The sequence below is a fragment of the Oryctolagus cuniculus genome, chromosome 8 (assembly GCF_051225735.1).
Source record: "Oryctolagus cuniculus isolate XC-2025 breed Fujian yellow rabbit chromosome 8, ASM5122573v1, whole genome shotgun sequence".
Classification (NCBI taxonomy): domain Eukaryota; kingdom Metazoa; phylum Chordata; class Mammalia; order Lagomorpha; family Leporidae; genus Oryctolagus; species Oryctolagus cuniculus.
The window spans coordinates 83967581-83993718 of record NC_142874.1 but is presented as its reverse complement, the minus strand read 5'-3'; the positions used below and the strand labels follow the sequence as shown (position 1 = coordinate 83993718).

General features: G+C 38.5%; 2 protein-coding genes across 2 annotated transcripts in view; one reads left to right on the top strand and one right to left on the bottom strand.

The window, feature by feature from the left end:
- ENPEP (glutamyl aminopeptidase) overlaps window positions 1-26138 on the top strand; it is a 91377-nt gene that overhangs the window by 64371 nt on the left and 868 nt on the right. Inside the window, exons 11-19 of the mRNA XM_002717183.6 lie at window positions 4262-4341; window positions 11694-11830; window positions 11959-12014; window positions 14006-14156; window positions 15477-15550; window positions 15660-15764; window positions 15857-16027; window positions 19611-19751; window positions 25269-25347. Of these exons, the coding sequence (XP_002717229.3) occupies window positions 4262-4341; window positions 11694-11830; window positions 11959-12014; window positions 14006-14156; window positions 15477-15550; window positions 15660-15764; window positions 15857-16027; window positions 19611-19751; window positions 25269-25347 (994 nt within the window). The remainder of the gene's footprint in view (window positions 1-4261; window positions 4342-11693; window positions 11831-11958; window positions 12015-14005; window positions 14157-15476; window positions 15551-15659; window positions 15765-15856; window positions 16028-19610; window positions 19752-25268; window positions 25348-26138) is intronic.
- LOC138843511 (uncharacterized) overlaps window positions 8271-26138 on the bottom strand; it is a 67390-nt gene continuing 49522 nt past the window's right edge. The window contains exon 3 of the mRNA XM_089302591.1: window positions 8271-8472. The gene's annotated coding sequence lies outside the window, so the exon portion shown is untranslated. The remainder of the gene's footprint in view (window positions 8473-26138) is intronic.

The following is a 26138-nucleotide window of genomic DNA, read 5'->3' as shown; positions in this document are numbered from 1 at the left end:
CAATCTAAGTTCCCCGGGCTAACCTGGCGAATTCAACCTAGCTTACGCGTCTCCGCCTTATGGTTTGGCTTCCCGTCTTTTGCTCCCCAGGCTAATCTGACGGATTCCAACCTGGCTTACGCGTCCACCTCTAGTTTTAGCTTTTCGCCTTTTGTTCCCTGGGCTGACTTGACGAATCCCAAGCTGGCTTACGTCTCCGCCTCGGCCTGCCCCCGCGGCTTCATCCTCCCTAACATTTTTCTCTACCCGGTATGTTTCCTAACTTTTCTTCCAACAACATTCCCCTCTCATTTCTCCTGGCTTCTCCCCACAGTCCGTATCTGAGTCTGTTTGTTCTAGCTTTCACTTTCGCTTTCGACCTTAGAGATTTCTCCCAGCTTCCCCCCGTAGTCCGTATCTGAGTCTATGCCTAGGCTTTTGATAGCTTCTTCCGGCACCTTTTCTGTCCGGCTTTTCCCTAGGCTCTTTGCTAGTCTCTCTCTCCAGTATTTTCCCACTTCTTCCCGTTTCTTCCCTCCTAGGTTTTCTATCCTCTTAGGTTTTCCTATCCGAGTCACGGCACCATTATGTTGCTCCCCGTCTTCATGGAGGAACGACACAGGACCCTGCGCTGTTCTTTCGTCTGCTCGGCCCTCCCCGGGTTTGCTGCTGGTTCTTCCCGGGTTGGCTACCGACCCTTCCACCTCTGTGGAAGGGCGGTTCCCCCTAGCCACTTTCCCCACTTCCGCGGGGGAGCGGCACACCGCCGGCCGGCTCTCTCGGGGGCTGCACAGGTGTTCCTTCAGATAGATGTTCCCCTTAGATGTTCCTGGTGCATGTTGTCTCTCTCCTCCTTTATAGTCCTCTTCCACCAATCCCAACTCTGCTACCCACACGCCAAGTACGCTGCTCTCCTCCAATCAGGAGCAGGTCCTACAGTTTATTGGTTGAACTGGAGGCAGCTGTGTAGAAGCTGTTTCTCCCTTCTCAGCGCCATATTGTGGGAGAGCAGATGCATAGAATAAGTCTTAATTCCAGTAACTTAGTCTAGTCCGAGTTGCTCCCAGTTGCTCCCCACAGAAATGTAGATTTTTTTTCAGGTGATGATTCAGTTACAAAAGCCATTGCAGTAATTTTTGTAATCAGCGTGGCAACAGCTATCCACTGTTCTTTTCATAGTTACTGTTTTATATTCTAGTAAATTAGATTGGCCATAATCAATGCTTTTAGAGCCTTTGGATATTGTTAAAACTTTTTAAAAAATCTCTCTTGGGGAATAGAAGTCTGTGGGGAAATTTCCTAGTAAGTGTCCCTGCCTGACTGATTTATGAAATCAAAGCCATTAGCACTGGTTTTGAGTCCATGGACTGGGTTTTCTAACTATTCCTTGGTTGTGAATTCCTCTCCACACAGAAAATTTTATTGCCATGGGAACTTAATATATCCTCTGGTATAAAATCACTTATCATGGCAAAAATCTTTAAATTTTATTCACCAAGAAATAGTACATAGAACTACACTGATATTTACACTTTTTCACTTTCAGGTACCATTTTCATTTTATTTAGATGCATAGAGACAGAATTCTTCTGATCATTTGTCATAAAGTCAATATACTAGTCCCATTTATATATATATATAAAAATGACAAGTGCCTAGGAAGAAAATTGGAAGATATATTCTTCACTGCTGAGAACATTTGTTAAGTCAGTGGTAGCTCTTGAATAAATGAGGGAAATCCACACTGCAGCAAAAGTGATCCTTGTTTTCTGCTTTGAAAAAAAAAATGTGATTAAAATAAAGCCTCATGCATCCAGAAAGGAAGTAGTCCTTTCCCAGCCCTCATGCTCATCTGTTGTCTGTTCAAGTATATTCCCATTTGGTAGCCATCGTGGTCAATGAGGTTGTGCTATGAGTTGAATGACCTGCTCTAAATATTTCTTACTGTTTGAATAATCTAAGAGTTGGGAAATCTCACTGACCAGAGTCTTTTTATAATTCAAACGGCCCACTCATGCATAAGTTGTTATTTTTAACTAAGACCTCATCCATCTCTTAGAAATGGGCCAAATGGATATCTTCATCAGGAATCTTTCTCTATCAAGCAAACTTGCATGGCTTTGACCATCCACTCAGTGTACACAGGAAGGAGAAAGGAAGTAGGAGAATTGTCTTGGTGCCTTCAAAGCCAGTTTCCTGAGAGAAAATAGATTGGTTGTATTTAATACTGCTAGAGACTGTTTGATAGTGAATTTTACCTTTAAAAAATGAATTTGACACTCCTACATTTTAGATAACATACAGGAGATTCTATGATTTCACTTATGTAATTTATATTTCTTGACATTTTATATTCCCCAAAATGATACTTGACTAAGATTAGGTTAATCCTATGACTCAAAATCTATAGAAGTGACATCTTAACCTGCTATCATTTTTGTCTTGTGAGACTGTCTCAAAGACTTTGGGGCAGGATTTCTGTACATGACTTAGAAGTAGAGCTTCTGCCCACGTTTAGGCATGCTGTAGTCCCAGAAACCATGTTTGCGAAGGAACAAGGTGGGAAATCTTGACCATGCATGTAGCTCATCTAGACACTGCCTACTCTGTTGTTCCAGACAGGTTAGTAATGGGGAAAGATCAGGAAAATGAAATCTTATTCTACATGGAAGCCCTTAATCATCAGGACAGTGAAAAAATGAACTCTATTGGTAAAATGTGGAGGCTTCTTTTAATCCTATTTTGTCCATCATTTGAGAAGTTGTAAGAGTTCTCAAGTTCACTTCCCTAAAAGCAGACTCCAAGGTATTCAACCAAGTGCAAGTGGCTCCCAGGGAAGTGGTTCTAGGAAGAATGGCAGGGCAGTGGGAGTGGGACCAGGTAGGAAGAAAGCCCAGAGAAGGGGCTGTGTGAAGCAGACGTGGCGGGGTAATTGGGCTCCGTCCTGAAGGGAACTCTTGGAGCTGGTGCAGATCATGCTTCAGAGTGATCTTGAGGGACCGATCAAGAACAATTCTCACACCATCAGTCTTTGCTAATGGCCACTTCCAGAGAATGTAAATTCTTGAGATCTTCCAGCTTTACTTGCCTGGGGAGCTTGAAAGCAGCCTTTGACAGAGATACCTGGGTGTTGGTCATTGGGAGCAAAGCACACTAGGATGTGGATGTACACAGATGATAAAGGGATTCAAGAGATAAGGGTGAAGCACCAGCAATGTCTGCTGCAGGGCCCAAGAAACGATTTTGGTTTTATGAAACTTATAGCCAAAAACATCCCACTGCAATAAAATACTCCAAAGGAATGAGAAAAACCTCTATCCAGTAAGGTACTTCAATAGTTATAAAACAAAGGATTACTTCTTTCATGTAGATAGCAAAAATATATTCTCCTCGATGACACAAATTTTATTACATCTTGAAAAGGAAAAATGTCAACCCTAATTCTCTGTTAGAGGATTGCATGTCAACAGATAAAACCACTTTGTGTTGAAACCAAACCAGTCACCAGTACACAATTCATCTTCCCTCTATAACACCTGCATGTTCTGATATATGAGATGATGGGAGAACAAACTTTCAAAAAGACATTTAAGATCTCCTTTATGAGATTTTGAGACTAAAATGTTAAGTAAATATTATATCAAATTGCCAAGTTAACTGCCCCACCCCTGCTCTGTGGGAAATTCTAAGCAGCCAAACAGAACAACTGTAAACCCCAACACGTTTATCTGATGGTCTTTCCTTTGTAGCACCCTGCTTCTCAGAAGATGGCAAATAAGAGGTATTTAGAGAAGAGCACAAGATGCTCTGGGGGATGGTGGTGGTGGTAGAATTGCCATGTAATTTGTAACAGGGTCATTTTCTTCCCAGTTTTCCAGGTTGTCTTTGGAATTCTTAAAATCTTTTCTATTCCTTGAGAGAAACAGCATTAGAGTATGTGTGCATCTGTGTGTGAATGTTCATTATTGTATTTTAATGTTTTGTCTATGCAATTTATGCACTATCTTTATTCCAAAGCCTCAAAGCATTTTATTGAAATAATCCTCTTCATCCTTAGCTAATGCTATGATAAAAGTGGTTACTTTTCATAGATTTATAGAAATTGAGGGCAGTTACACAACCTGTCTTCATCACTACAGAGTGTTGTATTAACTGTATGAATTGTATACCATCCACTGAATTATAAGTTATAAGGAATATGTGCTTTTCTATTGTTTTTTATATTTTGGATTTTTCATCTTTTAGCAATGTAAGTTAAACTCTGCTCTTTTACAAATTTTAGTTACACATGGAATATTCCTGTAAAATGGACTGAGAACAATGAATCAAGTACTATAGTCTACAATAGATCAGAAAGTGGAGGTAAATATTATCAATTGATTTATTTCTTCTTTGAATTGATCTACACTAAACTAATATAAGTTTAAAGAAGCAATAATAAAGCTGGAACTTATGTAAATTTCAGCTAAAAGCATCTATTAAATAATTTCTTGATGATTCCAAATCTTCATCTACAATGAGAACTTTTCTACCTTGAGATATTTTGTCTAATGATTTACTATGACTCACACAATAATAAATGCCCATATGGCAAGAAGGATCGACACACAGCCATCAGAAGATTAAAGTGCTCCTTTCCCTCTCCTTCCTCCTCTCCTTCCTTTCTTTCCTTTCCTTTTTTTTTTTTTTACTTTTTATCAGATAAGTAATTCACTGAATTTATTAAATTGCTATGTGACAGGCCTCATTTTTTTTTTAAAATGCTCTCATTAAATCAGACCAATCATCTTCTTGAAATAAGTTTCTTTATTTCATCTCCATTGGTTTGTCTTTTCCTTACCTGAGAAATCTTGGAGTTGTGTAAAAAATAAAAAGGACCTCCAGGTTATTGAAAAAATAATCAACAAGACAGATGTTAACACCAATTCCATTAAGAATTTTGCTATTTATGCTTTTACTGTTATACTTGTTTGTTTGTTTTGAAGCTGTTTATTATTTAAGACAACCTAGACTTCTTCACTAAATCCCATGATGACTTGGTTTCTGAGCACTACTTGGTGGGGAATCTCACCCAAGGTTTCTTAAGGATAAAGCAGATCACATGGCCTTTACTTATATTTACTCCTGCAAAATGTTCTGTAATAATAATTTGATAGGATTTCTCCTGGCAAGTAAATTTTTATCCTGATTCCAGTAGATTGCTTTTTCAAAACTGCATTATTGAGATTTAATTCACATGCCATGCAATTAACCCAGAAAGTATACAATCTGATGATTCTTAGTAAATTCACCGACATGTCAAATCATCGCCACAGACAATAATAGAGCATTTCACCACCTCTGGAAAAAAATCTCATACTCTTTAGCTCATTCCCACACCCCAGCCCTAAGCAACCACTAATCAGTCTACTCTATGCCTCTATAGGTTTGTCTATTCTGGACATTTATATTATAAATGAAATGATATATATATATAGTATTGTATGACTGCCTTTTTGATTAGCATGTTTTCAAATTTCATCCATGTTAGAGCATTATCAGTACTTAATCCCTTTTATTGCAAAATTATACCCCATTATGTGTATAGAACATCTTTTGTTTATCCATTTGGATCATCTCCACTTTTATTCCATTATGTATCTATAAGCATTTGTGTGAAAATTTTTCTATGGATTCAACAGGGTTTTTTCACCTTTGGATTTTCTTTTGTGATTTTTTTGAAGTTTATTTTACTATAAACTCTTCCAGTTTTGCTATTATGGAGTTGGGATTCCTGTCTGGAGCTCTTCTTGACAGGATTGCTATTAAAATAAAACTTCCTGTTGATCACTTATGCCAACAGTTATTGTAACAAAACAGCAAACAATTCTCCTGAATTGTTCCAAAATCCCCAGATTCTAAATGTGTTTATGCTGTGTTTGAGTACCAAGATTTTTCCTTTGTGGTTGTCTGCTGATCATTTTCTTACTCATAAACACATTTGCCAAAGGAAATTGGAGAAGACAGAAAAAAGACATTTAAAAATGTCTAACAACACTGACAAAAAGGCATAATGAGCAGGTCAGGATTCCAGTGGGAGTTTTCAGTGCATTTAGTTTAACTATTGCAACATGTTTTTCCCCACTGATCACTGTGGTTAACTGAGGGTTCGAAGAATGTCTCAGGAGCTGCTGGATTTTCTGTTTACAAATTTAAAAACATGAATAATTCATCTACCTTAACACAATTTACCCAATATTTTCATGAAATGAAGTTTCTGTACAAGTCAATTTTTCTTATAGCTAGAATTTAGTCAAATACCTTGTGAAATAAATTTCAAGAGTTCACAATAAGTATTGTTCTAATCATGGACTTGTTAGGTGGAGCATTTTGGATAATTAATTTGATCCTTAATGAGTTAATTATTTTAAATAATTTTTTTTAAACTAACTCACATGTCAGACACAGGAAGTGGGCCTGAAGATAGTACTGAAGAAAAATAAAACACAAAGCACAATCCTCACCCTCCTGTAGATTATTATCTAGGGATGGGTCAGTAGGCAGATATAACACCGTCATAAGTACCTGGGACAGTAATACAGATGGCCAAGGGCACTCCCAGGAGCACTAGCCCAGATGTGAAGGCCCAAGGAAAGTTACTAAAGAAAACCAAAAATCTGGGCCAAGAATTCAGGAGCTAAAGGTAGAGTGTAAATGGGTGATGAGACTGAGCAAGTGCAGAGGGATGCGTGCTCTGGACAGAGTGCGAGTGTGAACGTGACAGAGCAGCGAGCTCTCAGCTCTCTATCCCTCTGAAACTGTTGACTTAGCTGCGTCTCCTCTCCCCACAGAATACTTACCACTTGAGGAAGTGGGGCTTATTGTTGTTCCACATCCCCAGCAGGCACCTCATAATTGTCTATTGAATGAATGCATGATAGGGTAACAAATCTACCTCTATCTGAAACTTCAGAATCATGACTGGTCACTTAGCCAGAAGCAAACTAGACAGCTCTTCCTACTTCAAAGTGCCTGCTCCATTTTTAGACCATGCAGTAGGTTCCTGTTTCCTGTTTGACGGCATCTCCAGCTCTCAGCCCAGAGTGCAGATGACTAATGTGTCCTGAGTGTACTGAATGGGCAACCGGCTCGTGTTACCAGTCCTGCCTCCTCCTCTTGGTTTCTTTGATGATGATTCATCAGCTAGAAATCCCCCAAGCAACAGTGTGATTCCTCCCAGGTCTTTTATTTGAATTTGTATTGTACATGATATTTTAAGCATTAAAAAAACAACAGCATGTAATTTCCTAAGAGGAAGAAAAAATATCTTTATCGCAAACCCTGTCCTGGTTATTTCAACTTGACCTGAAGGATCTCTCTTCCCATTTTTATGATATATTTTATACTGCCAGTTTCATCAACCTTATTCCAAGTATTAACCTTTATATTCTAAACAAAAATCATTATTTAAACTTCATATTTTCTCTCTTTCTCTCTCTCTCACTTTCACTCTCATTTCAAGTAAATTGGGAGCATCTTGAAGACAAGGATATTTCTTACCCCTGTCTGCCCTATTACCAATAAGATGCTATGTGCATCTTAAGATCTTACTAATTCTTTGCTTAATGAAGGCTTGTTTGCCCCAGACTGCTATACTTTCAGAAGTTGCCTCTGTGTGTTTTACTCTGCCTCTGTTTAGTATTGCCTACTATTTTTAGCTATTATCAATGAGTCTACCTTTAGTAGCATACCGTCTTTTTGCACTTAAAAAAAGACATTTATTTGAAATATACAGAAACAGATTTAGACAGATATTTTTCCATTCTTCGGTTTGCTTCCCCAAATACCTGCAACAGCCAGGACTGGGATCTCAATCTGGGTCTCCTATGTTGGTGGCAAGGATCCAACTACTTGAGCCAACTCTTGCTACTTTCCAGCAGTATGCATTAGCAGGAAGCTGGAATTGAGAGCAGAGCTGGGACTATGACCCAGCACTCTGATATGGTATGTGGGCATCCCAAACAGCACCTTAACTGCTAAGCCAAAATCATGCCCCTTCTTTGGCTTTGATTTTCTGCTTTCTAATATTTAGATAGATCAAAGGTTGTCACACAATATCAGATAACCAATCTTATTAAAATATTGTGTTTTCAAGTAGACTCTGAAGGATAAGGTCTGGAGAGGGTCTAAGGCCTACAGCATGGTACCAACTTTGTGAAGGCGATTTTAATTTCCAAACTTGAGGCTGCATTCTGGATGGTTTAGATAACACCCGAATTCTGACTATCATAAAAATAAGACCTACTAAACAATTAGGGCTTTCATACTTAAATATTTAATACAGAAACAATGATGAACATAGATTTTTGCATATGAAAACAACAAGGGGAGAACTTTATTTTTTTCAAGCTAAGCCTCATGGAATGTGCAAACTTTGATTCGATGATGGTGGCTTCAGTTGTGCTGATTCATGAGTTCATCCCTGGTCAGTGAAGTCTTGGAAGATTTATTCACCTAAACCAAACATGCAAGAGATTAACCAAGAATGCTAATTTGTTAATTTACACAGATAAAACATACTGGCCTTGTGAACCAGAATACTCATGTCAGCCAATAAGGTATCTCTTCCCAGAAAGAAAGTTTACCTAGTAAGGATTAGAGGAGAGTTCAGGTGGATCAATTATTTTACAGATGTCATCAATCTGTGATAATGTGATATATTGTGTTAGGTAAGTGAGTCTAATTGTTGCAGTTAGAAACTGTCAACAGTAGCTTGATGCCATAAATGTTTCTTGTTCATGGAATAGTCCAAAGGAGGTATTCTTGACCTGCCATCCATCCTATAATAGTTCTCCATCAAGTAGTGACTTAGAAACCCTGTCTTCTTCCCTCTTGGGGTCTCAACACCTCTTGGAGATACTGGAATCCCTTGCTTGAACTTTTGCATCTGGGCAGAATCAGGAAGTGCAGACATTACTTCTGCCCTTGTTTTATGGGCAAGGCTCAATCATACGCTACTACCACACCACAAGGGGCGCTAATACAGAAGATCTAGCTCTGAACCAGGAGGAGAAGAGAACGTTGTGGTAAACAACTAACAGCGCTCTCCCACACGCACTGCTCTTTCTATGCCCAGATGACCTGTCAAAGGCCTGGAACACACGTGCAAACTCAGCTGGGCACTCGCTTCCCTGGGCATCAAATTTTTATTTTTAAATAGATAAAATGAAATTGCAAGATGTTCACAATATAATTACAAGTGAAAAAGGATTATTAATCACGAAGAGTAGGTTCTCATTATGTGTGTGGTATGTGGAAGATGAAACACAGAGGGATAATAAAAACAGATTAATTTGATGAGTGATTTTGATATTGTTCTTTATCTTGCTTTGCGTTTTCTAAGCGCTCCATAAGGATCACATACAATTGTTACAGTCAGAAAAAAAAAATGGTGGCAAATGAAGAAACAAAAGGAACCATACACCTTTGCTTCTCCGAGCCACCAGGAACAGGCATTGGTATTTTAGTCCTACTTACTTCATTATGTAACTAAACAACCCAACAGTACTTTGCTGTTGACAACTGTTCTGGAAAGTCCTTAACTACTGACTTCCTGGATCTCAGCTTCCTCATCTATAAAGTGAGAAAAATCACAGTAACTCTAGACAGGCTTAACTAGGTACATATAAAGCACACTAAAATACTGCAGTATTTAGATGGATTGCCAGGAACTTCTCAATGTTATTTATATTTGCTTCGCTATTTATAGATCTGGCAACGTATCCCCTTTCATAGTAATGGGGACAGCCACCATCTGTTGGATACGTAACACATAACTAATCCAACCAACACTTTACCTGTGTTATCTTGTTTAATCTTCACAACAGCCCTGTGAGGGATTTTTATCCCTGTTTCTCTCGTGGCAAACTGGGACACTGAAGGGTCAAGTGATTTGGCCAAAGTTCCACAGCAAGTAAGTCACAGAGCAAGGATTTTATCCTGGGTCTGTCAGATGCAAAAGTTCATGCTCTTTCTCCTATAACATATAGCTCTATACTTAGCAGGAGACTCTCCTCCTGATACAAACATTCCAAGTGTAAGGTTGCCAAAAGATTAGCTTCCTTTCAACAACCTGTCCATGGGAGAATGACAAAGAAAGATAAATACTACAAGAGTGAGGTAAGGGTTTATAATTTGTCAAGTACCTACTCGGAAAGTTCCTAAAGAAACTTATTGTCTTGTTGAAGAGCTTACTCATATATTATGAAAAACTACTGTGTCCTGGATATCTTCCAGGCCTTGCAAACACTTCCAAAATTTAAATCATCTTTCCTCTTGAACTGACTTCCCTTCCTCTGTCCTGCAACGGCAACCCCACCTCCAACCACGCAAGCCAGTTTCCCCGTCTCTGTGCCCATCGAGTCTGTAGAGGGCTTCTTGTAATTTTATGTGTGATAGTCTCCCAGACACATCACCTGCCTTCTGATTTCATCATCTCTTTCCCCAGATAGATGATTATAGCACACTCTGAATTAGCCTTCTTGTCTCCAGAATCTTCTCCAAAATGTCTCCCATCTCACTATCAAAATTAGTTCTTCTAGAAGACAGAATTGATCACATTGTTTCTCTGCTTCAAACTGTCCCTGGGTCCCACTTTCTGAAGATGGGTTCTTTAGCACGGCATGAGGTTCTTCACACTGAAGCTCTATTGATGTTCAGTGCTTTATTTCCAGCTCAGCTCCTGTTTTCCAAAATCACACGTTACGCGGACACAACATTAAACTATTTGAAATTCCTCAAGTATCTGTACTGTTCCCACACCAATATTTAAATTGTATGTATCCAAGCAAACAGAAGAGCCCATGAATTGGAAAGTGTAGGAGGATTGCTAGCAAACACTGGTCATGTCAGAGCACAGCTATTATTGTAAGTGTGTATCTTTTACCTAAAACATAAGCCACAGTTCCTTCAGTCTTGGGTTTCTAGAATCTATGTACTAAAACACTATGTAAATATTGGATTCTACCTTAGAAAGAAAGTTAATGCTACAAATCCATTGCTGAAAAAAAAAAAAAAGAGTTGATGTAATTGATTGAAAAACGAAGTAGAAGAGCGTAAAAAGGTAAATACAATTGGAAAAGCAAGTATGAAACGAATTACAAAATTGGGAGTGTCACATTTGCATTTCAGTTCTGTAGCAGGTCTTTTTGACATTTTAAAAGCATTACTGATTTCCAAATCTTATTTTGCTTAACAGTAGCCACTTCCATTAACTTCAATGTTGATTCTAACAAACAAAGTATTCTTTAAAATGTTTACATTTTACCTCCTCCCCAGGCTTCCCCAGTGAACATTCTTTGTGTAGTCAATTCATTATGATCAAGAATATAGGGACTATCCTAGAAGACACAGACTTCTCTTTCTTTAGGTACCATTTCCTTTTATTGAAGGATGACCGGCACAGAATCATTTCACCCATTTGGCAAGCTTCTGCCAGTAAGAAGTGGAAGTAACAGACGACAGGACATCTATTTTCATTACTTGTTTATTTTTCAGCTCATCCACTTCAGTGACATACCAGTGTTAGGCAACAAAATCAGAATTAGACTTTGGGGCCACATCACACTTGACTCCTTGAGCTAATGTTTCTTGTCTTTTTGCCCTCTGGGTCTCATTTCTCTGGGTTTACAGTATCTGTACTTGTGTTTCTCATTAGTGTTTATTCACTACTACAGGAATTATTTTGAACCCTTCTAATTCTGGTGGAAGTTCTTTTGCCAAAATAAACCCAGATCATATTGGGTTTTATCGTGTAAATTATGAAGAAGAAACTTGGAACACGATAGCTGAAAATCTTTCCTCAAACCACGTGGTAAGAAATAGCAATGGTTGTGAATTGCTTTATTTGTGTTCTAAGAACAACATCCTAATGACATTATTTTTTCAATATGCTTTGCTTGAAGAATTATGTTTCTTACCTCTTTTTCTTCCTTTTCCAAGGACTTTTCTTCTGCTGACCGTGCGAGTTTTATTGATGATGCTTTTGCCTTGGCAAGGTGCGTTTTGGAAAGATGTTGGATCACGTTAAGCACCATAGGTTTTGTCATAAACCTTTCTTTAAGTGATAAATTAGAATAACATTTAAGTATTGGTGAATTTTAGTTTAAAATATCTGAAGCCATTATTTAAAGCATTATTGTTTTCCTTAGCCTTCTTTTTAAAAGTTTGTATGCACCTCTTAGCCAAAATATGGATATTAACTGTTAACATACGTGTAAACACTCACCCGCTCTACTGACTGCGAGTCCTTGAGGTTATTAAGAGTGGCATTTACAAATGCCTAGAAGCGCACCTTCATAATTTGATTTAATAAAAAGACATCAGTAGATTTAATTAATTGAATTAGGTGAGTCCAAGCTTACTGTAGGATTCCATGACTAGAACTCTGAAATCCTTTTCAGGTCACAAGGGTAAGAGAAAGAAGCCATGGTGCTCCAGGGCTGATCAGAGCTAAGGGGCTTTTCAGGGAATTTGACTTTTTTTCCCTATAAAATGAAGGTGACTTACACTTAGAAAAAGATAAAATAGATTGGGGGAAGCAATCTAAATTCTTTAAAAATTTTTTACTAACATTCTATTTATTTACTTGATAGAGTAACAGAGAGAGGGAGAGGCAGGGAGAAAGGACCTCCATCTGCTGGTTCACACCCCAAATGAATGTCTGATCTGAAGGCAGGAGTCCCGAGCTTCTTCCAGGTTTCCCAAGCAGGTGCAGGGGCCCAAGCACTTGGGCCATCTTCTACTGCTTTCCCAGGCCACAGCAGAGAGCTTGATCGGAAGTGGAGTAGCAGGACTCGAACCAGCACCCAAATGGGATGCTGATGCTGCAGGTGGAGGCTTAGCCTACTATGCCACAGCGCTGGCCCCAGTACCTGCAAATTCTTATCAGGAAATCTACATCCCAGATAGGAGTGTCTGCTTTGAGTCCCAGCTACTCCTCCTCAGATCTAACTTCTTGTTAATGAGCACATTGGAAAATAGCAGACAATAGCTCAAGTACTTAGATTCCTGCTATCCATGTGGGAGACTCAGATATGACTTCTGGGCTTTTGGCTTTGGCCTGGCCCAGCCCTAGCTGTTTTGGGCAACTGAAAAGTGAACCAGTGGATGGAAGATTTCTGTCTGTGTGTCTTTCTCTATGTGTGTCTCCCTGAGTTTTGAATAAAAAATAAAAAAATAAAATTTTAAAGAAAAGATTTTTTAAATGACTTCAAATATAAGAGCTCCTGACACATCCATCTTGCTAAATTGAATCATTTTAACATTAGTCTTTAAGCTTTCAAAATGTAGTTTGGAAAAAAAAGATTCCCTTCTAAGATTTTTTTCAAAAGCTATGCTAAAATTTGAAGTAGAACAGGATCTCGAAAGCATAATTTCAAAAAGTTCTACAATTCTTTTGAAGAGGGAAGAAATAGGACTATTTAAACTTTGAAATGGCAACAGTATCTTCAAATTTTCCGGAAGAAAAAATCCATTTTATTTATAAAAGTTAGTGGGGAATGCATGAAAAGGAGATATTTTAAAAGAAAATGTAGGTTTAATTTTAATGTTTTTGGTATTTGTGACTCATGAGTACTTTTATTCATGTTCCTTCATAAACAAATGTAAATAATTTCAATAAAATAAATTGATACTAGTTCATTTGCATATTATAATCCATTTATGAACCTAAAATTTTAAAGTTACTATTCATCAATGTTACCTGTATGTCAAATGGCTTTTGTTTTATCTGAAATTTGGCTATAATGATTTCCAAATGTGTGTCTTACATTTCTGTCTTTCTCATTACTAGTGAATATATGGGGGCACTAATCAATTTAAATGAAACTTTATGATTGGACCTCAACACCAAAATGCTATTTATTAATTGTTAGTAAAAGAATTCTCATTAACATGGAATGCTAATCCCCATATTAGTTCTTCCAGCTGAATGAAAGCTAAAGTCTATGATTTTTGATTAACTGTGTTTTTTTTTTTCCTTTCTCAGAGCTCAACTCCTAAATTATAAAGTGGCTCTGAACCTGACCAAGTATCTCAAAATGGAAATGGATTATTTGCCATGGCAAAGAGTCATTTCGGCTATAACCTACATCATTAGCATGTTTGAAGATGATAACGACATATACCCACTGATGCAGGTGATGTGATTGCTATGATTATATTATCAAGTAAATGTTTAGTCATTAGTGGGCCGGGATGGTTTCTGAGAGAAGGAGCACCTGGGGAACACAAAGTCTATCTACTGCCAAGTGAAATCAAAAGAAAGTGCAGGGGTGTTGCTGTGGTTTAGTGGGTAAAGCTGCCACCTGCAGTGCCAGCGCCCCATATGGGTGCCGGTTTTAGTCCTGGCTGCTCCACTTCCATCTAGCTCCCTGCTATGGCCTGGGAAAGCAGTAGAAAATGGCCCAAGTCTCTTGGGCTCTGCACCCATGTGGGAGACCAGGAAGAAGCTCCTGGCTTTGGATCAGCCCAGCTCCTGCAGTTGAGGCCATCTGGGTAGTGAACCAGTGGATGGAAGACTTCTTTCTCTCTCTCTCTGCCTCTGCCTCTCTGTAACTCTGTCTTTAAAATAAATTAATTAATTAAAAAAAAAAAGAATGCAACAAGCTGAGTAATCAAAGTGAAGAGATGCTAGCTGTTTTTTTTTTTTCAATTTGAGGCATATTTTTTATGGTTCTGTATTAACACTTGAAGGTATATTTTAGTGTTAAAAGGAAAACAACAAAATTTTACTTAAAATTTATAATATTTTAAACTACAGATTTTAACTAGATTTTATTTTATTTTCAATGTTGAAATGAATCTATTTTTTAATAACATATAACATTATATTTTCTTAGTTTTTGTGCTGAGAGTTACACATTGGGATTTTATAATACTGTCATTCTAAATATTTTTTCTTTGCTTTATGATTTCTGTAACACATTGGCAGGACATTTACAATTATTAAAAATTCCAGATTCAGATCTCTAGCTCTTTCACTTACTGAATGAAAGATCTTAGACAAGTAATTTAATATTTGTGGGTTTTTTTTTGTTAACCTTCTTTGTATAGTAGAACATGAACACTTATCTGCTGTGGTAATGAGATAGTGAGTGTAAAATAATACAAAAGTCCGCTGTAAGTCTGAATTATCAGTTATTTTTATTATTTCCTTAATATGTGAACGATCTTGGTGCAGGAATTGTGTCACATGTTTTTCTATTTATTACATGTTAACTAAGAAAGTGAGGTCAACAAGAGCTTACCCAAAGTCTTACAAGACATTAGATCCAGATTCAGAATGGTTCTGTATCTTCAGGATTGAAGCAGAATTACAATGTGGTGAAGACTGAATACATTCTTCCCAAAATTCTTCTAAGTAGTAGGAAAAGATTGCAATAGAGGATTTCAAACTATAATACATGGGAGATGGTTAATGAATAGTATTACTCATTGTGCATGTGTTTTTATTTTAGGATTACTTCAAAGATCAAGTGAAGCCTGCTGCAGACTCTCTGGGATGGGATGATACTGGAGACCACCTCACAAAGTGATTTCTCACCTTTTTAAATATAATATTCATTTGACATTTGCTTGTGTGTTTTAAGGCATGTGGAAAATGCTAAGGCCCTGGCTCTGTGCTTTCTTTCCTTCCTAAGGTTACTGCGTGCCTCCGTGTTAGGGCTCGCGTGCAGGATGGGCGATACGGAAGCCTTGAACAACGCCTCCCAGTTATTTCAGGAGTGGATAAATGGGAGACAGAGGTGAATGACTTTTCACTCTGTTTTCATTTCTAGAAGACTTTGATCTGAGAAATGAGTAACAGAAACCTCTGCAACACTGTTTCTTCTTCCAGTCTTCCTGTCAACCTCAGACTCCTGGTGTATCGCTATGGGATGTACAGCTCCGGCAATGAGACTTCCTGGAACTATACTCTTGATCAATACCTGAAAACCTCCTTAGCGCAAGAAAAAGAAAAACTGCTCTATGGATTAGCATCAGTAAGGAATGTTACTCTTTTGTCAAGGTAAGGTGGGCTTTTATTTCACTTTTGTAAATGGCATTTGTTTATGTCCCACTGTCTCTTTAAAACTCTGATTAAGTGTGATCTCTTTTCCAAAAAGAAAAAAAAAATCCATTAAAATTATTTTTCCTGTAAGAAACAAAACATCCATGGAAGACTGGTTTAAACAATAAATAAATTTAATTTCATCTGAAAAAATATTCTGGAGGTAGTTTCCAGTTGTGTGCTGTGCTTCAACATTTTCACGCAGGACCGGGGTCCTCTGTTCCTGTCCTGAGTGTTGGCTCTCTCATGACTTCTAAAGTCCCACAAATTTTGTCTTCACACAAATATGTTCAATGGAGGAAAGACAGGAGCCCCTAAATGTTTCTCCTCAAGGGGCTGCTTTATTCAAAGACACAATTATTTCCACTTTGCTTCATAATCCAGAACCGAGTCAGACTTGATCATTCTGGGTCACACCCTAGACCTACTGCTTGATCATCTGCTAACTGGGATGAATTTCAATTCCTCCAAATGATTTAGGCCAGTGATGGTTCTCCAAGTCCTTCTCTAAGGCCAAGGATATCTAGTGATACCAGGACAAAACAACAGATGAGTATCCACCACAGTGCACACACACACAGGTTTATATTCTGCTCAAAAGGTACAAAGGCTGCTTAAGTAAGGCCCAAAAAATGAATCATTGCCCATTCTACAGCTGTGTCCCCAATTAACTAGCTTCTGCCTTAATTCATGCTTTGTTTACTTATGGAATCTGAATTACTTAACATCACTCAATTAACAGGTATGGTGTCTTTTGTATGTATAAGTATATATTTTTAAAGATTTATTTATTTATTTGAGAGACAGAGTTACACAGTGAGAGAAGGAGAGGCAGAGAGAGAGAGGTCTTCCATCCATTGGTTGACTCCTCAATTGGCTGCAACGGCCAGAGCTGTACCGATCCAAGCCAGGAGTCAGGAGATCCTGCAGATCTCCCATGTGGGTACAGGGGCCCAAGGATTTGGAGCATCTTCTACTGCTTTTCCAGGCCATAGCAGAGAGCTGGATCAGAATAGGAGCAGCTGGGACTAGAACTGGCGCCCATATGGGATGCTGGTGCTTCAGGCCAGGGCTTTAACCCACTGTGCCAAAGTGCTGGCCCCAACAGTATACCTTCACCATCTTACCTGAGTACTGTGTGTCAACTCTCCTGTTCTCTGCTGTTAAGATAGTCCATCAAGAACTTGGTCATCTTGACATCCACAAAAAAAATTTCAACGATCCATTGCTTTGATGGTTTGCCTTGTGGTCTTTACCTATCTTGGTCCTGGACCAGAGTGCATTGAGTTTTTCTTTATCCCATTTTACCTACTGGAGCACTGTCTGTCATGCAGAGGTGCAAGCTGTGGTTCCCATCATTTGCTTCTGTTCATAAAATATCTGTGCTGTGTGGCATTTTTGTGTTTGAGCAGCTCTTCCAACATCCTTGCATCTTATTGCTAAGCTATACAAACTATTAGTACCCCCCCCCCATGCAGTACTCACAAGTCAAAGGAACAAAGGGCATTACCCTAAACCTGACAATATGTTCACTTCATTTTGCTGAGGATGTACAGTCACTCTCCATGCCACGTTGGACATAGCACAGAAGTAGATACTGAACTCTAGGTCTTTATTTAGGGACTGGAGAGAGTGATGTTTTCCAATTTCCCTTGTGGAATGAGTTTCCCTTGAAATTTGCATTTTCTGCAGTCTCACATAGGATACATTTTTATGATCAAGCACCCTAGTTTGTTATCTTGGCTCTTGATATATTAATGAAAATGTGAGAAATATAGAAATACTGTTTTTCCTTGACAAAGGATGACTCTCAAAACTGTCGCCCAACTTGGCCGGCGCCATGGCTCACTAGGCTAATCCTCCACCTGTGGCACCAGCACCCCTGGTTCTAGTCCCGGTTGGGGCACCGGGTACTAAACCCGGTGGCTCCTCTTCCAGTCAGCTCTCTGCTGTGGCCTGGAAGGCAGTGGAGGATGGCCCAAGTGCTTGGGTCCCTGCACCCACATGGGAGATCAGGAGGAAGCACCTGGCTCCTGGCTTCGGATCAGTGCAGCACTGGCCGTGGTGGCCATTATGGGAGTGAACCAACGGAAGGATGACCTTTCTCTCTGTCTCTCTCTCACTGTCTATAACTCTCTCTCAGTCTCTCTCTCTCACTGTCTAACTCTGCCTGTCAAAAAATTTTAAAAAATAAAAATAAAAAAAACTATCGCCCAACTTAAATATAATGGTAATTTTTTTTGTTGTAGTTTCCCATGAAAGATACTAATAAATAGAAACAATGGGTAGGAAGCCACAGAGCAATAAGATTTAGGTAATATGAAAATATATCTGCTCTATCTGCAGTAGAAATTTATATTTGAGGTACTTTTCTCACAATGAATAAAATACAAGGGTATTTCAAAACATTCATGTAGTTAAAATTGAGTTTACTTTGACACAAGAACAATTTTGAAATCAATGCATAGTTTTTCATAATACACATTTTTCAAGTTTGTACAAAATAATTGGTGTTTATTCCACTTTTCCATAAAAATTTTAAGTACCCTGTGTTGTTTATATTTAAAAATATTTTTATATAATATACAATTTAAAGGCCTTAGGCTAGAAATGCAACTGTAGGTATAGCAAATAAAATTTAATAAAATCCATCCATTAGGTCATTCAATTTATCTTGGGCTTATTTGCATTATGTTAAAATTGAAGCTACTTAATCTAACTAGATAGATTACATTAGAAAGCTGTTTCTTTCAATCTAGGGAGAAGCAAGCAAGTTTTTATTGCTGTCTTATAGAAAATAAATGCTATATTTTAATTTATTGGCTCCTTTTCAAAATTCAGTGAGATTGGGGCTGGTGAAGGTTAAGCCTTCACCTGCAGTGCCAGCATCCCATATGGGTGCCAGTTCAAGTCCCAGCTGCTCCTCTTCCCATTCAGCCCCCTGCTAATGTGCCTGCAAAAGCAGCAGAAGATGGTTCCCAGTGCCCACATGGGAGACCTGGAAGAAGTTCCTGGCCGCTAGCTTCAGTCTGGCCCAGCCCTGGCCACGGTGCCATAGTGGCCATCTGGGGAGTGAACGAGCAGAAGAAAATCTCTCTCTCTCTCTCTCTCTCTCTCTCTGTCTTCTCTCTCTTTCTCTGTATCTAGCTCTGCCTTTCAAATAAATAAGTAAATCTTAAAAAAAACTTCATTTAGAAAAAGAAATTCAGTGAGATAATAGGTAAGTGGATAAAGGGCTTGTAGTCAATAAAAGCCATTACATTAAAAATTAATGGCTAAAATTCTTTCAAAAAAATTGAATTTTAAATGTCCCTATAACTTACATTTCACCAGTCCTCAAAATCACATGTTATTCTTTCAAAATGGTTAAGTATATTAGAAAATTTTAAGTTGTTTGCCATTGCTTGCCAATTTAATTAACTTCAGCAATTGAAACTTAAGAATTGAGTTGCTGGAATGAAAGCCATGTGGTACTGGAATTTAGGTAATGGTATACATTAAAAGTTCATTTTGAGTTGTTTTTCTGTTTGGTTTCTCTTAGGTATTTGGATTTGCTCAAGGACTCAAACTTTATTAAATCTCAGGATGTGTTTACAGTCATCCGATATATCTCCTATAATAACTATGGGAAGAGCATGGCCTGGAACTGGATACAACTCAACTGGGAATATCTGGTTAACAGGTGGGATGATGAGATAATGATTCCTTGTCTTTGGTACCATTTGCAAGTTCCTTCCTTATCTCTTTGGCACACTTCCTCTGATATCCATACGATATCTGAGATGGCATATTATTAGAGGTAAAGGATCACAATATTTTCCCTCCAGGGATGAAAGGCATTAGTTAATTTTAAGCACAATCCCTTTTCTGGAAATTATTGTTTCCAACTATTCTATAGGACTCTGAGGTTTTGATAAACGATCAAATTACATTACTATAGTTTGGTTAAAACAAGTTCATCTAACTCTGCCTGTAGTGCTGGTGCCATGCATAACTCTAGGCACATATTCAGTTCTCAATTAGTGTCTGGTGAAAACAAAGTGAGAATTCCTGGGTCCGAGATCAAATTAGAGCTCTATATCTTACTGAACTTAAGTGAGTGATAACTTTTATCTCCCTTGCCCTGATAATTAATCTTCAAGAATTTCCAGTAGTCTGTAAAAAGGAACTGTATTTTCCGAACAACAGCAGTTTTAAAATGGTAAATAGTAAAGACAGGAGATGAGCAAAGTCAATGAAAGAGATACTTTCCCAAACTTCTGATTTCTTCAGAAGAACTACTACTGTTCTTGGTTCTGGTCCTTTAAATTTGGTGTTCAATTTCCATTAAAAAAGCATATCCTTAACACAGTATAAAGTAGAATATAGAATAAACAAATATAAACATTGACGAGAAGATTGTTCCCGTCGGTAATTCCATGTCCTGATGTCACCTCTGGTGCCTCCTGTCCATGTCTCCTGTCAGCCTAGCGGCACTGCCTGATCGTTTATGGCTGCCTTACAAGAAGTGCCAGCTTTTCTATTTGTTTTCTTTTCTACCCTACAATTCACAAGAGCATCACTGTGTCTGTATGTATTTCTTTTCCTTTTGTGATCCAGATTACATCGCTAACTCTCAAACAAAATTTTCTACATTGCTTTTGTCTATTTGTGATATTTTTTTTCTTTTTCTATTCTTATATCTACTGTTCACCCATGACTGGTGTGCATGCATGTGAGTGTGTGTGTGAGAATTGGTCAGCTGTTTATAAATGGGTTTAGAATGAATAAATCTGCCTGTAAGCATGTTGAAAATGTATGATTGATGACATGTACTGTGTGTTTTGTTTTAATCAAAAAGAACACAAATCTTTTTAGGGGGCAGATGTTATATGCTACATGAAACCTATGTGGATGAAACACAATGCTTATTTTTAAATTATTTTGCAAAGATAAGTAATAGTGTTCTATATTGCACAACAAAATGGCCATTCATTCATTATCTATTAAGTAAAGTATTCATTAGGCCTATTTGAGCAGTTCTGAAGTAATTTATACAAATAATGCATTTCTCATTTTTTAAAATGTGTTTATTATTATGCTAAGAAATTAAGTAGAAAAAAATAGGTTTTCCTTTGTTATAAAGTTCAGAAACATCTAGCCTTAAAATAAAGGTATTAGACTTAATAAACTGAATTTTTAAATAAAAATAAATTGATAAACTATTTCCAGAACTAGTTTGAAAATTTTTGCCAAGGGCATTTAGTATTTATCCATTGTCTAATGATCTAATTTTCATGTTATTAATTCAAATGTCCCCAAATGTAAAATTATATAATAACCGCATGTATAACACAAAAACCCAAATATTAGTTATGTTGGTTTGAATAAATAGAATTTCCTCGTGAAAACTGGAGAAGACAAATTAAACAGAAATGATCCAACTGTATCCAAATATTTCCAAACTCTTGTACATGTTCCAAATTTCAGGATGAGTGGTTTTACTGCCTCCGTTCTGAAAATTTTATTGTCACTCTAAAATAAATAAGCTACTATTTAATAAAATTTTTTTGTCATGTGACTTTTATGACAACTGATGACCACAGCATTAATGTCCTTGCCAGTTTGAGACTTAACCACAAGTCCCCGAAGACACTTTGGAAATTATTCTTTGTTGTTGTTTCTTTCATTAAATTCTTAGACGAAACTTTGAAGTTGAATGAACCCAAATAAGCAATAGTTTGCTGTGATAAAGTTTTATTTTTGTTGTGATTAGATGAAAAATTGATAGGGCATATCTAAATGCTACTTCATAAACAAAATAATTTAATAAGCACTTAATTAAAAGTTTTGCATGCACACAAAATAATTTCTTTTGGGTAACCCAATAACACTTATATAAACATTAAGCCCAAAATTATTTCAAAGTAATTATTTTCAAAGTAAAATATAAATAAATCCCTATTTTAGTTTTGCAAACAACTAATGTGATACATACAGCATATTTCTCTTTTCCTTTTTAAAATTATGTATTTGAGAGGTAGACAGACCCACCATATGTTAGTTCACTCCCCAAATGTCTGCTATAGCTGGGGCTGCTTTGGGGCTGAGGCCAGAAGTCTGGAACTCAATCCAGGTCTCCCGTGTTGGGACAGGGACCCAATGACGTGCTCCTTCACTGCAGACTCTCAGGGCAGGAAGCTGGAGTCAAGAGCAGGAGCTGGGTATGGACACCAGGCACTCAGAGATGAACGAGTTTTACCTGGTGTCTCATACTACCAGGCTAAATGCCTTCCCTCCCCTTTATTTTGCTACACTTGACATGATATTAGGATCTGGGGATGAACATGTTTGGTTCTCATCGTTTTAGTAGGTACACAGGTGGTTGCAATTTTCATTCAGTGTCTTCCTTGGTAGTTCTCAAATAAATTTTTAAAATTTTAGTCATTATGAAAACAAAACAAAGAGGAAAATTACAGAAACTACATGTTGCTGAAAAAATTTATTTTTTATCTTCAATTAGATTTCTTTGAATCTGTGTTACAGCAACTTAGCTGGGCTAATCTGTCACTGAGCAACTGGGACAGAATCTGGCGCCCCAACTGGGACTAGAACCCAGGGTGCTGGTGCCACAGGTGGAGGATTAGTGGCACCGGCCCCCAGCCTTGTTTTTTGTGGATAATCTCTCTCTTTCCCTTTCTCTTTCTCTCTTCCCCTGTGTGTGTGTGTGTGTGTGTGTCTCCCCTGCCTTTCAAAAATATAAAAACAAGTTTGCTGTTAAATCAATTAAACAAATTAAATTAATTTGAAAAGAGAGGGTATTAGTTCGTTGATAATCATGGCTGATCACTAGGACATTTTATGTTTTTCTCATTGCTACATTTTCATTTCTTTGTTCATTTCACATCAGCACACTTACCCCTTTACCAATTTGTAATGATTTTTTATATAGTAAACATGTTTTCTCTTAGTCATATGAGAGGATTTTAAAAAGTCTGTGAAACTGGCACTCTTATGGGATGCCAGCTTTGTAGATGGCAGCTTTATGTGCTGCACCACATTGTTGGCCCTACTGTTAATATTATCAATGGTAGGTTTTCTTTTTAGTATAAAACCTTATGGGGCTGGCACTCTGCCAAAGTGTGGTAAGCTGCTGCCTGCAATACCAGCATCCCGTATGGGCACTGGTTGAGTCCCAGATGTTCCACTTCCAATCCAGCTCCCTGCTAATGGCCTGGGGAAACAGTGAAAGATGGTCTCCCATGTGGGAGACCCAGGCTACTGGCTTCATGGTCATTTGGGGAGTGACCAGTGGATGGAAGACGTTCCTCTCTGTCTCTCCATCTTTCTCTGTACCTCTGCCTTTCAAATAAATACTTCTTTTAAAAAAGCTTTAAGGCCAGCGCCGCAGCTCAATAGCCTAATCCTCCACCTGTGGCGCCAGCACACGGGGTTCTAGTCCTGGTCGGGGCGCCGGATTCTGTCTCGGTTGCTCCTCTTCCAGGTCAGCTCTCTGCTGTGGTCTGGGAGTGCAGTGGAGGATGGCCCAAGTCCTTGGGCACTGCACCTGTATGGGAGACCAGGAGGAAGCACCTGGCTCCTGGCTTCGGACCAACGTGATGCGCTGGCCTCAGCGTGCTGGCCAAGGTGGCCATTGGAGGGTGAACCAACGGAAGGAAGACCTTTCTCTCTGTCTCTCTCTCTCTCTGTCTACTCTGCCTGTTAAAAAAAAAAAAAGCTTTAAGATTTCTGAAAAACAAAATTTATCATCCTGTTTTCTGCTTTTCCATGTGATAACCTTTAATGTAAAATTTCTCCTACTGCTTTATACATTGATAGTTTCCTGTATTTCTCTTCAATACTCCAGAGATTCAAGTTTCCTTGAATATTGTTGTACTTTTCTTGCACCATGATTAGTTGTGATGAGATGTTTGCCTCTCTCTCTGAACTGTTGGCACTGTCATTTGTAAGAACACATCTGATTTTTGGCAAAACAGCCTGAGAATAGACTACTATCACTGAAGTTCTGTCTTGGTGCTTAGCTTTCCGTGGCTTTGCTTAGTCAGCCTGATACAGATCATGTAAGACATTGGCAATGCTTTCTGAAAGCAGAACAAACAGCCTATATTCAAATTTCTGTACTGGTGGGAAGGTTCATAAGCTATAGGATAATGGTGCTAAAGTGGTTCTTCCACAACACAACACAGCAACACAGCAGCTGGAAAGATGTGCACCCCTAATTATTGCTACTGAGGCCAAACTCCTGAAGTAAGTAGGTCAAGTCTGTAGAGCATTTCTACTGCATGAGACCTAGTATCACTGTGGTTGAAGTTGAATCACTTGGAGGTCCATGTTCCAGCTTGGAGAAGGGGGTGGGAGGATAAGAAGTTTAAGTCAAGTAATTTGCCTTTATTTAAACAAGGACTGAACATACCACTTGTGCTCATGTGCTATTGATAACAATTTGGTCCTTTGTCCACATTGACCTGTGAGAAAGGCTGAGAAATTAGTCTCTAGTTGACTGTTCAGTTGTGCAGGGCAAAAGAATCAGATCTGGAGACTACAACAGGCAGTCTTCCACATCTAAGTGATGTGATTCTATCTATATAAGAAGTGCAGAAGGGCCGACATTGTGGCACAGCAGGTTAAGCCACTATCTGCAATGCTGGCAATCCCATATAAGTGCTGGTTTGAGTCCTGGCTGCTCCACTACCCACCCATCTCACTGCTAATGCACCTGGGAAAGCACTGGAAGATGGCCCAAGTGCTTGGGCCCCTGCCTCCCACATGGGAGACTCTGATGGAGTTCAGGGATCCTGGCTTTGGCCTCACCCAGTCCCCAATGTTGTCATTTGGGGAATGAGCCAGTGGACAGAAGATTTCTCTTGCCCCCTTGCCCTCTTGCCCTCTCACCCTCTCTCCCTCTCTCTTTCTGAGTGTGTGTGTGTGTGTTTCTCTCCCTCTCTCTTTGTAACCATGCCCTTTGAATAAATAAATAAATCTTTTTAAAAAAAGTACCGAATGTCTTAAAAATTTCGGCTAAACAGAATTAGTTTAACTTGCATGTGTTTTCTGTCTTTAGCTTATTCTGAAAATTACTTTGAAATACACACACACACACACACACACATGTTCATGAAACAGAAATGTCTGCATCTAGAAAAAGATTTGAAGTTCTAGGAACTTATACTCCCTTTCATTCCTCTAAATTTCTCTTCAGATTCACAATCAATGACAGAAATCTTGGCCGGATTGTCACCATAGCAGAGCCATTCAACTCTGAACTGCGACTCTGGGAGGTACGAAGATCAAGTCCTTCATGCTTTTCTGGGAGCTTTCTCTCAAATAGAAATAGAATAGTCTCCATTTGAATCACAGAAGACAATGAGAAAGAAATAATTATTGTATCTAATAAAGTCTACACCTCCTTCATTCCAAACTGGAAAAAAAAATTCAACTGACCATGAAGCAAAGTTTCATAGTTGAGAAAGTTTGGAGACTGTCCGATTCACCAGAGCATTAGTAGTGTGTCTCCCTTTCCTGGTAAACGTAACTCTAGAATAAATTGGTCAAGACATTATTCCGCTTGGAATGCATAGTTTGGGACTTTCAAAAGTAATTCCAAATCTCTCAAGTATCCAGAGGGGAAAATGTCCATTAAAACTGGACAGACTTATGACGTTTCCATACCTGTGTGTTAGATACTGGGATTTTAAGATCTTGCATATGTTAAGAGACAAAATACTTCTTACTTCTATAAACAGCAGTTGAATTGGAGGGAAAGAATGTGCAAAACCGCTATTCTGCCATAGTTTCCAGGGAACACCTTGGGGAAAACCCAGGAAATAAGAAAGCAGCAGCAGCAGCAGAAATAGTGGTGCTGGCCTCTGGCATGCCGCCCTCCTTCCCAGCACATCCCATGCCTGTTAGCTTGATGTCAGCAGGAGTCTGACAGCCAGGGCAATGGTGCTAATCTGAGAGATGGGCTCAGTCTGAATGCTGGGCCAAGAATGTATCTCAGTATTGAATTTCCAGATGAGAAGGAAACAAATCCAGCTTGCAGATGAAATTCTTGAGGAATCATTGAGCT